The sequence below is a fragment of the Osmia lignaria genome, chromosome 7 (assembly GCF_051020975.1).
Source record: "Osmia lignaria lignaria isolate PbOS001 chromosome 7, iyOsmLign1, whole genome shotgun sequence".
Classification (NCBI taxonomy): Eukaryota; Metazoa; Arthropoda; class Insecta; order Hymenoptera; family Megachilidae; genus Osmia; species Osmia lignaria.
In genome coordinates, this window is record NC_135038.1 from 10,818,677 (window position 1) to 10,834,658 (window position 15,982).

At 40.5% G+C, this 15,982-nt stretch overlaps 1 protein-coding gene across 1 annotated transcript; it reads left to right on the plus strand.

Moving 5' to 3' along the window:
* Positions 1-795: 795 nt before the first annotated feature.
* On the plus strand, positions 796-15,712 carry LOC117604328 (uncharacterized). The gene is made up of 2 exons (XM_034324274.2): positions 796-1,038; positions 13,507-15,712. The coding sequence occupies exon 2, from the start codon at positions 13,512-13,514 to the stop codon at positions 14,433-14,435; it is 924 nt and encodes a 307-aa protein (XP_034180165.2). The 5' UTR covers positions 796-1,038; positions 13,507-13,511; the 3' UTR covers positions 14,436-15,712.
* The last annotated feature ends 270 nt before the right edge of the window (positions 15,713-15,982 follow it).

Genomic DNA, 15,982 nt, shown 5'->3' on the forward strand with positions numbered 1-15,982 from the left:
TTATCCGCGAGGCTACGGAGAAAGTAAGTACGCAAGTAATTCACGGATCAAAGGATAGCGCGTGCCGATCGATCGGCTGGCAAAAAGAGCAGATCGTTCGGTGTTGCATCTAATCACCGACAGCAGCGTTAAAAGCGAAGGTGCTTGGCGGCGGCTGAGAATTAATTATTCGATATAGAATTCTATACATCCTAACACCGTTGCAATCGAGCGTTTCAAGCAGGGCAGATTGAAGGAACGGTCAAGACGAACCGTGAACCTCGCGAGAGGAATTCTTTAGGCGAACAGGAGAAAAAAGGTATGGCTTGTGTTTTGCGAGGCAGAGCAACGAAAAAGCAGGCAGAGGTGAAAAAAAAAAATAAAAAAAGAAAAATGACCGATCGAAGGCTGTCCACCGAGTAGATCGAACGGATCAGTCAGCCGCGTCTCGAGGCTGATTGTTCGGCAAAAACTAGTAGATTGTGCGTGCGGGAGTCTTTTAGCCACGCACCGAGGGGATCTAGCGATTCGACGTGACATGAACGAGAAGGAAAAGTCAGCAGAAGGAAAAGTGTCAGCAGAAGGAGCAAGAGTGAACCGTCGAAAGAGCGACGAACCGACGAAAGAACGAATGTACGAAAGTGTGTCGTCTGTTCTGGCACGTATTTCCTTTTCTATGCTCAGAGGGGGGCTGAGCTGTGTCGGGCCCCGACACGCCGAAGAACTTGAGCAGAGCTCGCCTACCGTTGGCCCCATAGTGGGGGCAGCGACATAAGTACGAGACGGCCTTAAGAAAAGCCTTCATTCTGATAGCAGATCGCGATTCATGGAGTCGGTGAATTCGTGAAACTCCGCGATCGTGTGACGAAAGCATCGAAGAGGAGAAATACGAGGAGGCCATCGAGGAGGATCGGAAAATTCGTTCGATGGCCCGATAGAGAGGAAAGCGCGGACCGCGTAGGTGATCGTTCTCTCCGGTGCAACGGGTGCTGTTTCCGTCAGAATAAGGCGACATCCAAAGGACAACTTGACATCGTGGTTTCTAAGATACACCATCAGGTGGGTAGTGAAACCTTACTCGACTGTAATTGACCCCGGTGTGATCGTGTAAATACGTATTAAGGACCATGAAAGTTTATGTAAGCCGAAGGTCGACGATGATTCCTCCGCGAGAAGTATCTCTTTGAATTTACACCTTGAAATCCTAGAGTACCCTCCTATGCTTCTATTCTAACCGTTTAATTGTATCTAATTACCAGGCAAATATAAATTTAGAATATCTAATTACAGGATATTTAAAAAAGGATTAGAGATGATTAATAAGCTGAAGGTTACAATCGGTCGTTATATTCCGAACTTGTTGAACCCCGTATAATCGCAGGAATTAATTAAGAAAAAATAGTAATACGTGTATTGCGGAGGCGCATTACACGAATCGAGCAGTATTATTTATCTCTACCGTTATGCTTATTCCTGGTACAATGAATTCCCATCTAATTTTCAATGATTAAAAGAATCTGTTGCATTGGCATCCAGGCATGTTTCGCAATTTCGGATCTTAAACAATGTAAACGGCTCGCACGTTATTCACGGAATGCACCGTTTAATCGGATTCAAAGATAGTGCTGAAATAATACTCGGGGATGCACTGTTTTTTTACCACGATCCTTATCCGTTTCGTTTAAAGTCTCCTCGATTATCGGAAGTTGATGCGCCGCGGCGTTCGCACAACTCGATTCGCTATACCGTTGCACACTTCAGAGGACATTATCTGAAAACTGTAATTCCCAGAGACTTCGATGGCGACTTCCTTGTTGCCGCGATGTTCCGCGCTTATCCTGGTAGCCGGTACCCGAGTTCGACTACAAGAAGAAGAACAAGGGTGTAGCTTTCGAGTACCTTCAGCCTCGTTTCCTTTACACGAGCTTCGTCGAACGATCTTTGTTTATTTTCGAAAAACCAGGTTGTCGCATTAAACACCGGACTTTGATGATCCAATAGAAACTACAGGACGTAGGATGAGAAAGGAGGAACGTTTGGGTTAAACTTAAATTCCAAGGACGTAAAATTATTACCCTTTAATAGTTGTTGACACGTAGAATCGAAAAATATAGGTCGTAGCTTTAGGAAATTAGCGGTTCAAAAGTTATGGGTATGTAAAGTTTCGCGTTTTTAGGGTATTTTGCACGTTACTTTGACGCTCCCATGTTGCTTCCATCTATCATTTGATTGGCCCGTATAGACGAGCATTCAGGGTGTACCAAAGCTGAGAACCTACAATATCAATCATAGTGTCCGTTTGTCAACGATCTAGCCACTTAGGCCACATCGGTACCCGTAAGATCACCGAAGTCAAGCTAAGTGGGCACGGTTTCGCGAAAAGATGGGTTACCGTGTGCTATTGGTAACGAATAAGTGGGATAGCGAATATGAATAAAATGAATAAAGCGAAAATGTATATGAATGGAAAAAATAAGAGTATAAAAAGAAGTAAAAAAAAAAGAAATGAGAAATGGAAAAACTATGGATGATTTGATATAATTGTATTAGACTATGTGCGGATTAGAGAAGAATTTAAAAAAAAGGACGCTGATTTTCGTTCGGCAATATAGGGAAGGAACGCCCCCTTACTGAACGCCATCTTGGGCTACGCCCAAGTAAAGTCTATTTGTAATGTTAATGTAATAGTGTCCGTTCGTCTAGTATATTTTGTAATTTCAAATAAGTTATTGATGATTTTTAATAAAATTATTTAATAATAATTAGATTTATATTTGTTGCGGTTAAACTTGGACTCCAAGGTCAATGCTTTTTCACTAGACCAACGGACACTATAATTGATATGTACGTATCAGTATCACCAACCTCATATTTTAAAGAGGGCCCTTTGAAAGAAATTATTTCAACAATATTATGATTTCACGAAAGCGTTAATTTAAATATATAGCTTAACCTAACCTAATATGTGTGAAACAAATTGAAATGAAACATTCGATTTATCCCGCCAAAATGACCGCTGAATGCGGGCCAATCAAATGATAGATGGAAGCAACATGGCGGCGTCAAAGTAACGTGTAAAATACCCTAAAAACGCGAAACTTTACATACCCATAACTTTTGAACCGCTAATTTCCTAAAGCTACGACCTATATTTTTCCATTCTACGGGTCGAAAGCTATTAACTTATAAATAAAGAATGTAATCATTTTACGTCCTTGAAGTCCAGGTTCAGCTAACGTTTGGCTGCTTGAAATAATTACAGACAGGAACAATGAGAGATAAGAAAAGGTCGAAAGGCTTGTCCTCGAAACACGGTGAACCCTTTTCCTTCGGGCATGATCCTACACGTAGACGTGGAATTTCGTGGACGATTTCGAAACAAAGATAAGGCTGGAGTAACAGTTTTAAAATCGTGTACGATCCGGTAAGGCGAGCCGCTTCGCGTGTCCGCCTAACTGTTCGGAAGGCAAGTAACCGCGTTAGAGGATAATAAAATCATATTCAAATGTTAGCCTGGTACGAGGGCTGTTACTTCGGTCCGTATAATCTCGATTGTCACGAACGCAGGCAGATTCGCGCGTATTGTATCGTTTCACGGGCAAGGAGGAATATACGCTTCGGCACCAACCCTGTTCTGCTCGTTTTGCACTACTTATGCGTCACGGAAAGTGCTTTCCACTCTAACATTAATGACGTCGTTGTCTAAAGTTATCGGCCAAGTTAGCGAAACCAGTTCGATACGCAGCTTGAAACGAATTCGATTGACAAATGTCTGACAACGTTAATGGAACAAGATTACAGACGGGGAATCGAGGAAGCTTTCCATAACTAACACCGGCAAATTACCGAGTTGCAACAAGTATGCGAATTGCATTAAACGTCGATCGAATGAAAATGCGGATCCAGCGATTTTATTACTAATCTGCAGGTATCACTTTGAAACGAGAACTGTATTTTAAAAGGGAAACCAGTAATCAGCATAGATTCAGCTTAATGTTGCACGAGTAACATTTTCATTCATAATTGTAATCAATTTATTGCTTCTTGATAAATCGTTGAATTACTTTGTAACGTTCTATAATTGACACCTTAATGATCGGCAGCTTCGTAGAATTTACTATTCCTTCTTTATTTAAGGGGTTAGGCCAATCTAGAATTTTGAAAAAATCGAAACTCTTGTTTTGCTTAAAAGGTGCCTTAATATCTTAAAAATGATATGGGAAAAGATTATGGGCGAAAAATATCTCGAACAATAAGTACTCGAGTTCAAACTGACCGGACTCATAAATCAAACAGATCATCACCAATCGATTTGAAAATTTAACAGTATATTTAAAACTAAATTCTCTACCTAGCTACGAAGGATTTTTTCATTATATTGCATAGTTCTTTTGTTATAAATAATTTTCTGGCGATTTTTTCTTGAAATTTTACATTTTCCCTTAAAAAATACGCTATTTTTGCAGAAATCAATATATCAAAAAAATCCTACGTAGTTCGGTAGCTGTTCTCATATATAATCGAAAATTTAGCCCTATAAAAAAGAGTCGTTATCGAAGAAATGCTGCAGAGCCCATATTTTGACTTGAATCACTATACAAAAATTAATTTTTAAAGTTTATTAGATGTAAAATAAATTTGGATTTATTCCATCATTTATAAAAAAAATTCCCAAAATATGCCTATTTTTTCTTGCTCTAGAGTGACCTAACACCTTAAACTCAAGCGAAATTCGTCACTTCCTCTCGAACGCGTCGAGCGGTCCGGAGTGTAAATATGGACTTTGGCAAATAACTTTCCCTATCTTTACACTTCTCGTTCGATGGAGTTAACGAAACAGTGTCTTCACGAATTTTGAACACCGTGGAAACGAAGGTGACGCGATACGATTCTTGGAAACACGGTTCACCGGTAACTGAAATGCACGCGGTTGCACAAGTGCAGCGAATGCGCGTAACTGCATCGTCTGTCTATCCAGACGTGCCGATTATTATACAAGCGACCGGCGCTTATAATCTGTCCGATTGAAATGTAAGAGACTACCGTTCGGTTACCGCTTCCTTGGCCATCGTCCAGATTCTCTTTTCTCACCCCTTCTATTCATCGCTATGTTTCAGAATTTGGTCAAGCATCAAATGCAAACTTATTGCTCGCGCCAACTCTTTCCAAAGCTGCACGATAGAATAACGGTCCCGTTTACATCGAACCGGGCTTTCATTCGATCGCTAATTGAAAAGCCGTGTAAAGTTGCACTGGCCTTTTGTGGTTGGAATTAGAGAAGATCTATGAATTTTCCGACAAACGCGGGCAGAACGGTGGAAGATTCATAAAATCTCGTAGAAAATTCAGAAAAATCAAAGGAATAAAAATACCGAAGTCGTTAGAGGAAGGATAATAGTCGATAATTGAGGGTGATTATTACTCGAGGTGTAATTGAAACGTAATAACCAGAAAAATATGCAATTATTCCGAAGAATAGAGGCGCGATCGCAGGAGGTCTATCGATACAATTCAGATCGCAGAGGACGATCACGATCTTTATCGTCACTAGTGATTGGTATTCAGATACTAGCAGAGGTTGAACGTTATTCGAGCAGCGAGTATGGCATGAGAAAAACGCGAAGAATTTGTTTGGTCGACTAGCTAATCGACACCTTGGGAGCATACAATATTTCTAGAGGTGTGCGAGTATTCGATTTATTCGAGAAGCTCGAATTTCGAGTCAAATAATGATCGGTCGGTGGAGCCGAGCCGACCGCTTGAATTTGCCGAATTACTCGAGATCGACGAACTGTTTGGAACAAAACGCGAGCTACTGGAATATTCCAGCTGAAAATTCGTGTTTTGAATTCTTGGAAAGATTTTTATATTGACCGTAATAAATTTTTTACGATGTTTGAATAGATTTTGATCTATTTTGAATTCTTGGAAAGATTAAATCGAAGTTTTACGGCAGCTCGAATATTCGAGTAGTTCAATTTTTTCGAGTAGCAATTCGGCAAATTCAAACGCTCGGCTCGGCTGGAACTTGTAAATTACGAGTACTCGCACACCTCTAAATATTTCCAACGCTATCGCGAGCCAACTATTTTCGTTAAAACTAGGCTTAAAGGATCGCGTCTATCCGTGTAACAATCTTAGCACGCTGCTTCAAACAATTAGAGAATCTTAATTAAAGAGCAAAGCATCGCTCGACAGAGACACTGATGCACTGGATGTATACGTTTCGTTCTTAACATTTGCTTCGCTCATCCGACTTCCGTTTCATTGTTTCCAGCAACGTACGTCGAATTTAAACCAAGTATCCTTCGATCTTTTTAATGAGATACCGTGTTGCTTTCGATGCGAAGCAGAAGCGGAACACGGATTTAGAAAATTCGACCCGATTGCTAAAAAATCGCTCCACTTTCCCCGTGCACTTCCAGAAGCGCCGAAAACTCGAATTCGACCGCTTCTGTCCGACGAATATCCGCGAGGAAGGGGGGAGGGCAAAGAAACGTCCGTTTCTATGTGCAGACTCGACCGTTCGTGAGACGCTTGACAATAAATTGGAGACGATATTTCGCACGCTCTTAGGTTGACAACGCATCCGACCGGTTCGAGATTTCACTTCCTACCGATTCTGAATACAAATCGCGCCGCCTCGTGTAAACGACCCGTCGAATACGGAAGGGAAGGAAATTAAGAAGGAAACGTTCCGTAATTTCTGAATTATCCGGTGCAACGCGTGGAAAATGAGCGAGGCTGTTAGAGAGAAGAAAAAACGCGTAAAACCACGAGATACACGAAGCTCCTGTTTCGATGAATGAAAAAAAAAAACTTAGATGCGATTAATTGAAAGGAAAAAGCAACAAAATCTTGATCGAACGTAATTACACGGTCGACGAAATTTTTAATAATACGCTCGGGTATTAATACGCGAAACTGTATCTGGGTTAATCACTGTCTGCGTAATACAATTTGCAAACGTACCGTTGCCACTGGCGAACGATGGAAGGTTTTAAAGAAGGAACAGCTCTAACGGTACGTACTGTAAGAAAAAAAAAAAAAAAGGGGAAAGAAGCAAAAACGAACGAATTTAACGCGTTTGACAAAAAAGCATTTCTAATTGGATCTAATTCGCGTGGCTAATTGATAGCGAGATTAAAAGCACGGGCTCGTGCCACTGTTCAACTCAGCGACACAATTATTTCTTGTCAGAGCTGTTGAATCCTCCATGAAATCGGCTCTATCCTTTTCCGTCCTCTCGTTTCTATGAAAAGTTTTTAATTGATACGCGACCACCGTTCAGCTGATAAAGCCATTTAGAAATCCAGTCCGACCGCTAATCTATCAGATACCGCTCGCGTTTCTACCGCTTTCCTTTCAGCTACCTGATTTTCAACGGGATCTTTAATTGCACTTCTCAAATATAATCGGACCAGAGTGAAAAGTTACCGCTTTCACCTTGAATCATTAATTGAAACTAATCAAGTCGCATGCGATGAAAGCGGGATACCTCGAACAAGATTCTATTTTTCCTGTCGTTTTACGCGTCAAACTGGTATATCTATCCGGAAATTAATTATCACGGGTTTCCAGCGTCTGTCAACGTGTGACTAAAAATAGATACCGTGTAATTTTGATTGATTTTCAGTTCGTTTACGGGTACCGTCAGGATCACTGACCCTGACACGTCGAATTCAAGTACCATCGCCGGATCAGTGATCTCGGAAAATGTTAATTAGTCGTCAGAAAGACGGTGTTGTTGGACAAAACAAGCGATTCAAATCGTGTAATTGATACCGAAGTCGGATCGATATTCATTTCTGATCCTCGTCATTCAGATTTCTCGACGGGCCATTTTCGTTAACAACGAACCGATTACTTTGAAACGAGCCTGGTTCTTACAAAAATCGGTGGAAAAAAAGATATCGCAATCCGCTAAGGTCTCGGGAGAGGTTAATTCGGTTTTCGTAACGCGTGATCGATACCTGACTCTTATTGTGTTTTCGAGCTACTGTATCATTATATCGTCGAAATCTACGATCTTGTTACAGTTAGAGGATATCAATTTTTCGAGCATGGATTCCTTACGGTATCCCCTTCGATACAAAAGGGATCTTGTTAAGGTTTTATGTAACTATATATTGCTCGATGTGATTAAACAATTACGACAACGTGTAATTCTACGAAGAATTACATTCACACGAATACACAGTTAAATTCAGTAGGAAGAGATTGAAGCGATCCATCCAACGGATGCACTTTTTTTTTTTTTTTCTTGTTGCAAACAGATTGATCGCGAGATGAACGGGGGTGGACTTTGGTAGAAACAATCGCGTACAGTTAGAAAATTAGAGTAAATCTGAGAAAATGCGGAATAGCAATTGCGCTTGGTAATGACAGGAAGGTGGCATTGTGTAAAGTTGGAACACCTTGACTCACATGATTGAGATCTCGGTAGAAGCGGCTGCAAGCAATCCGGCCTTCGTTACTGCCGGTGCAATTATGAGAAAGTCTAGCGAACTCACTCGTTAGAAGAGCCACGTGCGACCTTCGATAACGCTCAAATTGGTGATACTTGAATTAGTGACTTGCTTTCGTGACTAACGCTCTTCGTTAGACCGATCTCCCTAATACGTTCTTTCTATTTACCTTTTATACCTACCGTCTATTACTTCATTATTCTACAAGTTAGAAATGGAACGTTTCCTGTTTCAAACGTAGACAAAAGCTACGTCTTTTTTTTCACGAGGCAAAAGAATCAAAGAATCACTTTCTACGTTTCGAAAGCGTTTGATAAACAACCTGATATTAACACTAGAACTACCAAAGGGGTCAAAATTATAGGTCTCAAGTTTCTTAAATTAAATTACGAGTATTACACTCATTTATTAATTAAACTTTGTCGTTATATAGTTCTTCAAGTTGAACACACCTGTTCCCCATTTTGAAGACAGCTAATTGTTTACTCGACATTAATAATTAAACTTAATTACTCCTTATATTCTAAAGTATCTCTGCAGATCTAAAGGTCCCGAGTTCAAATCTCGGTTCCCAATTTTTTTTTTTTTAATTTCAAAAATTTATTTCTTTAAATTATTTTATTAATTATACCACACTTATTATAAAATTTAAATTATTTTTCATATCCATTACGTAATATTAATATCTTTTAAAGAATTAGACAGGGAGTTCCCCTCATAATCATTTATGTTTCTATCTTATTTTCAATCTGAAATTTTATGTACATCGAACGTCGGTAGTTGAAGTGTTAACAGCAAGAAACAAACACGTTCCTTAAACATTTCATTTGCGCAGGTTTCTTGAGCTATTCTTTGATTGTTCATCAGCGTTACGAAAAGTACAAAAGAGAGTGCTTATTTAGATACAATGATAACCAGTGTACGGACACAGTGAGGGGCCGTTTGCGAAGTATCAGGAGGATGATTTGCTACAACCTGCATTTGCATTTGCCGGTGCGATGAATGAATCAGACTATGAAAATTCTAGCCTGCCACGAGCCGATACGCGTTCCTCTGCGCGCACGAATATTTACGCTATACCGTACAATGGGCAGTAGCGTAAAATTGCCCAATTAGAGATGCATGAGCGAGCAAGGCGAGAAATGATGAACCAGATCGACGAATCTTTCTTATGTCCTGCTCGCCCGTGCCTTTGTATGTATAAAACGTTAAAATTAATTTTCGAAATCCAGTATTTCAAGGAAACACGTCACGCTTGCGTTACAAAGGAAAGAAGAAGCAGCAACGCTGAGTTATCCGCCGTGGTTGTTTATTAAAAAATTATTTACCGCAATTATCTACCGTTACGCGTCCAAGTTTAATTATCAAGCTAGCTTCGTAAATTGTGCGAAAATCCATACTGAGTGAAAATCGAACCGAAACAGGAAACAGTGACGATTTTATGGATTCCTTCGAAAACCCGTTAAAATATAAGCATCCTTGCATCTTTATGACAGCGTGGATATAACATTTCAAATTCACTCCAGTTTCCACGCTCCTTTCATTCGATGATAATTAATGGCAAGTGTTAAAAATGACATAGATCGAGAATGATGATTTATGGAGAATGGAACTTTAACTTGGAAGAAAGTAGCAGTCAGTGGGCATCCTAAATCATCTTTGGAATGATGAATTAATTAGTCGGTAATGGTTAAGAAAAAATCGGGCAGTCTAGTGTGCAGAGGCTAACTATTGCTTCCGTATAATTTGCACTCTTCTTAATGATGACGCATTTCATCCTTAATTCGTTAATGCTTTTGAATTTAACCTCGGCCACCTCGTGATCCCCGTTTTTTACGCCTCCGGAGAGGTGAGAACTAATTTGTCAGATTGGAATGGCGAGCAGAAGGATCAAAGACCTTTTCCAACAATATTCAAAAAAATAAAAGAGGAGAGAGTTGAAACTTGACAGGTAATCAAATCACGTTAGCTTCGAAAGAAGAAGAAGGAACGTTTGAATTTTGACAATAGCAAAAAGTTGAAACGAAATTCTAACATCTGACGAAGGTGAAGGAGGTGTCCATTGATATACGAAAAATATGCCAAGACTCTCGATTCTTGTCTCGTTTCGTCCGCGTCGTTTCGTGTCGCGAGGTATTATGCCGTTCCTGACAAAGATACCCGTAAAAAGTAACATGGCATTTTATTTCGGCGAGCTAACGGTGAATCACAGGTAAAGTCTGGTCGCGATGAAAGAGGAGGAAGAAAATCGGAGCAGAAGCCTGGAAGAGGGATCGAGAGGATAACGAGGAGACAGGCGTATAAGGCAGACTAAAACCCTGACACGGTCATTAATAAGCGACAAGTTTCATCGTGCAATTTAACTTATCATCGCTGTTGATCGATGAGAATCCTTCGTGTGCCCGAGATGCATCGCGAGAGATGATTAAGAATCGAGCCACGCCACTTGAACGTTCCTCAACAACCGGCAGAGCTCTTCTTTAACCTTCTTTTGCTTCGAAAAAAGGAGAAAAGAAAGAACGAAAATTTGCATCACGCTTGCAGAAGCTTGAAAACTGACAGTACCATTAAGGTCCCCGGGTAAAGGAACAAAAATATCCTGATGTTGTTACATCTTCAACGAAGGGAATGAATTGAAATTTTATGCAAAATTTCCGAGCAGAGACAAGGCCCTTCGAGTTCGGAGACACTTCAGTTGAAGAAGCTCATCGTCAAAGGCCGAGGGCGGATAAAATAAGACCAATCGTTGGTAACACAGGTTCCTGTAACCTGTCTGCGTCATCCTCCAACGAAAAGGTAGTCCGTTTACTTTACTAACCGGGAGCATACCGAGGGAAAGGAAGCCCACGTTGATAATAACGAGGTATCGATCGATATAATCATCGAGCGATATTTCATCGTAATGATGATGGATAATTAAATGCTTGAAATCGTGCCAAGTTACACGCCAATTATGCTAATTAAAATACGACGCCGATAGTATCGCGGGGAGATTCTATTTTATTTTACACGGCATCCAATAACCGATCGTACCAACATACGATACGAACGAAAAAGAGAAAAAAAAAGAAAATAAAGAAACAATTAAGATTCTACGATACAAATAACAAGATAGGTCAATTAATATCGGTGTAATTAAACATTCCTGCTGGCGATTTTTGCAACTTCACGGGGGAACGATCAAACGACTAACAATGTATCAGCCACCCAGGCAGGATGATATTTACACGTTTACCGGTTAATTGCTAGATTATTACCTACGTGGAAAAGATGAACGTTTTTGTCGCTATCAAAGGCGGGAGTTACGAATCCTGCTATTTAATCGTCTATCTAAAGGTACAAAAGAACGTCTCCATTAGGAGGGTGAAAGAAGGATAGGCGAATAAACAGGTCGGCCTAACGAGAAGGGCGTGGATGTTACGAAATACGTACGACTCCCATTTCTACCAGCTTTTCTTTTCCTCCCTCGTGTTCGACCTTCTGGAAGGCCTTCGCGAAGAAGCTCGCGGTAGGAATGCGTGACTCGACGATTTTATAACCCGCATTCAATTACCATTCCTGGTGCTCTTGTTTCCTCGGTTTCGCGATGCTGTGGTTGCGTCCGCGAAAAGAAAAGTTGACGCTCGGAATGTACGCGCGCAACCCCGTCTAAATGCCGGCTACGAGCAGTACGTCCCCTGTTCCTTTCTTCTCCGTTCCTGTCGCCTGGCCTTTTTTTTTTTTTTCTCCTTTTCGCTTATACCGCCACGGGAACGTGATTTATTCGATGTCGGGTAAGGAGAATGGACCGATGGTAAGCTAGCCGAGGGAAGGAAGAGACTCGATAGTGGTATTGCTCGAGGAAACGGGTTATCCTTAAGGACGTTACCAGCAGTCTCGATGGGCTGACAATTTGTTTTGGCTCGTTTGCCGATGATACGGACAACTCGGGACCATTTTCTACCGGGATGACGTTGTACTTGAGTAATTCCGTCGATGGTACCCTATCCGACCAAATGAAACGCTTATCAGCTTAACATCCTGTCGACGTTGCTTTATACCCGAGAGTGCCGCGCATGCTGGCCCTTTTCAGGAAAAACCTGATGCAGGGGAACAAGCCATTACTCGTCTTCACGCGCTCGCTGCGGATCGAGCAGCGTGAATAATATGAGGATCTTAATATTAATAATATCGTTATCGAAGTCGAGAGTCACTATACGCAAATAATCTTCAATATCGACTAAAATGAAGATATTCGAGAATAAGAAATCAATTTTTATCTCGAATAATTAAAAATTTGGTCAAACCTTACCGATGACCTCGACTTTGACATATGTTTGTCAAGGTCACCCTTCTGATTCACCTTCAGAAGGTTTTAGCTGGCGGTCATAAACAAAAAAAGTTTGAAAAATATAGCAGTTATTTTCGGTACTAATAGAGAGTATGTGCTTTCTAAGTTGAAGCGAGGTTCACACTATACAGGGTTGAAGGATTCGTGTTTATATATAACGTAGTCTATGTATGACATTCCAAGTTTTTAATTTACATTGGTTGAAAGAAATCTTAACGATTTACTGCTTTAAATGACTTTCCTTTCAATATACCAACAATTCACTGCTTTAAATCATCTTTCTTTGTTCATACATGTACTATTTCCACATAAATATCAATCATTTATGTTTATTAGTACTGACAATAACTGCTATATTTTTTTCAAACTTTTTTTGTTTATGACCGTCAGCTAAAACTTTCTGAAGGTCACTCAGGAGGGTGACCTTGACGACATATGTCAAGATCAAAGTCGTTGATGAGGTTTGACCAAAAATTTAATCAGTTATTTGAAAATAACAGAAGAAATCAAATATTTTTAAATTAAAAATTATTCACTATTTTCAAATAATTTGGTTTTATTTAGAAAGAGTTATTTTCGTTTTAATCAAAATATGGGTTGGATTGCAGTTTCCCGGGTAATTGATCTCGACTATTTTATCGGATAAATCAAAAACAATTGATTCTATTAACTAATTATGTACCTATATCTTTTGAAAAAAGGAACTAAATCAACGTCATTTTTTTCCAGCTATCATGAGGACGTGTTTGGTTCTACTGGTGTCGGTGATGGCATCCGCGAGGGCAGCGTCTCTCGAGGAGGACGAGGCGCTTCCACTTTCTACGGAAACCGAGATTGTCACTGTCAAGGACGGGACGAATGAATCGGTAAAAAAGCAATCAGAGAAGACCGACAGTGGAACGAACGACACGAAAGACTCGTCGTTTCTAGCCTCGATTCAGAATCAAGATAATCGAGCGGAAAGCAGTAAACGTCCGAGCCAAGGGAAAGATAAAGTGGCGAGGAAAAGTCGAAAGCATAAAGCCATTTTCGTTAACTATCCTATCGTCCAGCAGCTTCGCTACGACCTACCGTACGACATCGATTACACCGGCAACAATTTCGACACCGAAGAAACAACCATCTCCGACGCTGACAGCTATCAAGAGAGTAACATATTCTATATACGCCTGCCGCCAACTCCGTACATGTTCGTTCCGGGCTTAGGCTACATTTCTCAACCTCCCACTTACACCACCTCGAAGCTTCGGCCGCAGACACCGTACCCGAGGCCAAGACCTAAACCGAAACCGAAACCGGCGCAACCCGTTAACCCGTTCATCAAGCTGCCCATAGATTTCGTGAGCAACGGGAAACCAACGTCGGTGTATCAATGGCAAAAGAAGCCCGGAAAGAAACCGACCGACAGCCCGATCACCAATCTCGACCGTTTATCAGCCGAGTTCGTGAACAACGGGAAACCGACGTCGATCTATCAATGGCAATCGAATCTGAAACCGACGAAAATATCCGACGATCTGGTGAACAACCTGGACAAAGGACCGTACACGTTCAACGGTAAACCAACTAGCTACTTTCTACTGAAATCTGACGGAACATCCTCGCAAAGTCAGCCTCTTCGATTCCCTGATTACCAGCTAGATAATTCCTACTACTGAACGACAGGATAGCCCCTGGTTGCTACCGAAACGTGGACAAAACACGGCTTCCTCGAGTCGTAGAAATTGGCGACTCGATCGATGAATACGAATGACGGGGTTGAAGCGGCTCGTACGATATGCTAAATCTATGGATGGAACGTTGTTTCTCGATGCGAAAGGATGAATGTTTTCAGATAACAGTGGATCCTCGCTGACTCCTGATGGACGGTGTGTTATTTATCGTCTCGATAAAGAAGTTGTAGCCGGTTGAACGGTGATTTATGCGTACCGCGGATTGCATTACCATGTTAGAGTATAGGTTATTATTTCGATGATTACAGGGAATTCGTCGAAAGACGGGATCTGTTAAAGGGTAGCTATGCACCGATGAAAAAGTATCATTAAGGCGCGACCGATGATCCATTAATACGTACCATAGTTCGGCTCGAGTTGAAGAGCGAAGGCTATTTTTATTTTGCCAAACGATTTTCCAGTCAACTCGCAGCAACTCGACGCGTTGCCATGAGTGTATGCTGATTAATTGACACGTATGTTATTATGCTTGATTTCAATGGAACTTACCCCTCGGGAAGGACGTGTAATTGCTATTTTAACTGTATAGTTTCTGTTCATAGATTATCCCTATTTATACGTTGATTAATTAACTGTAGCTGTATTTATTTAGCTAATTAATCATTTACCCAGAGAGCGATGATGAATTACGAAAAGCGGTATGACGAGCAATAATTGCTCGTTAATTTCGAGAAAATCGAACGTATATTTATTTGTAAATTCAAGTCATATTTATATATTTCCTTATCGTCGCGATTATATCTAAGAATAAATCTTTTTTACATCTTGTAAATACATGAGAAATTGAACCAGAGAATTTTTCTTTTAATTTATATAGAAAAGATGAGCTGGTGTCTTTCTAAAATCCTTACCATACTTACGTTCCCGGCTGCGTCGACAAGAAAACGCGTTTCATATGTTTCCCCCCACCTCTGGTTTAACACAAATATTGACTTGGGACGCGAGTCTGCTCGGGATTATATCCTGTCTGGTTAAGGGAATACTCGAGGATCTATGCTACTTGCTCTCAAAGAGATTGAATTCAAAGATCACGATAATACACCGCCAGACATCCCGGAAATTCCGCCTCGGAATGGAATCTCTCGATTTAAACTTCGATTGGGAAACTTATGAATAAGAATTCGTGCTACCTCGAATTCAATTTGCTGGTGAAAAGAATCCTCGAAGAAATTATTCCTCTGCGTTAAATTATATTTTCCATCGTCGAGTCGTGGATAAATTTGTATGCCGCACAGGAAGCATGTAATTTACCACGTAATAGAATGCAATTACCAATGATATCCATATGTTTCATTTTTTCTAATAATCAAATAACTTTTACTCTAAAATACGGTACAGATTAATCCCTGTCAGGAGTGATAAATAAACTCGTTAGTCGACGGACTGAAAGATAAAAACAAAGAAATAAGTAGCAATCTCGCTCGACAAAGAAAGATAGGTATTCTTGTCATTTGAAAGTTTCGATGATCAAT

Excerpts from the sequence above, each read along its gene's own strand:
- LOC117604328 (XM_034324274.2), top strand. The coding sequence starts at position 13,512 with ATGAGGACGTGTTTGGTTCTACTGGTGTCGGTGATGGCATCCGCGAGG.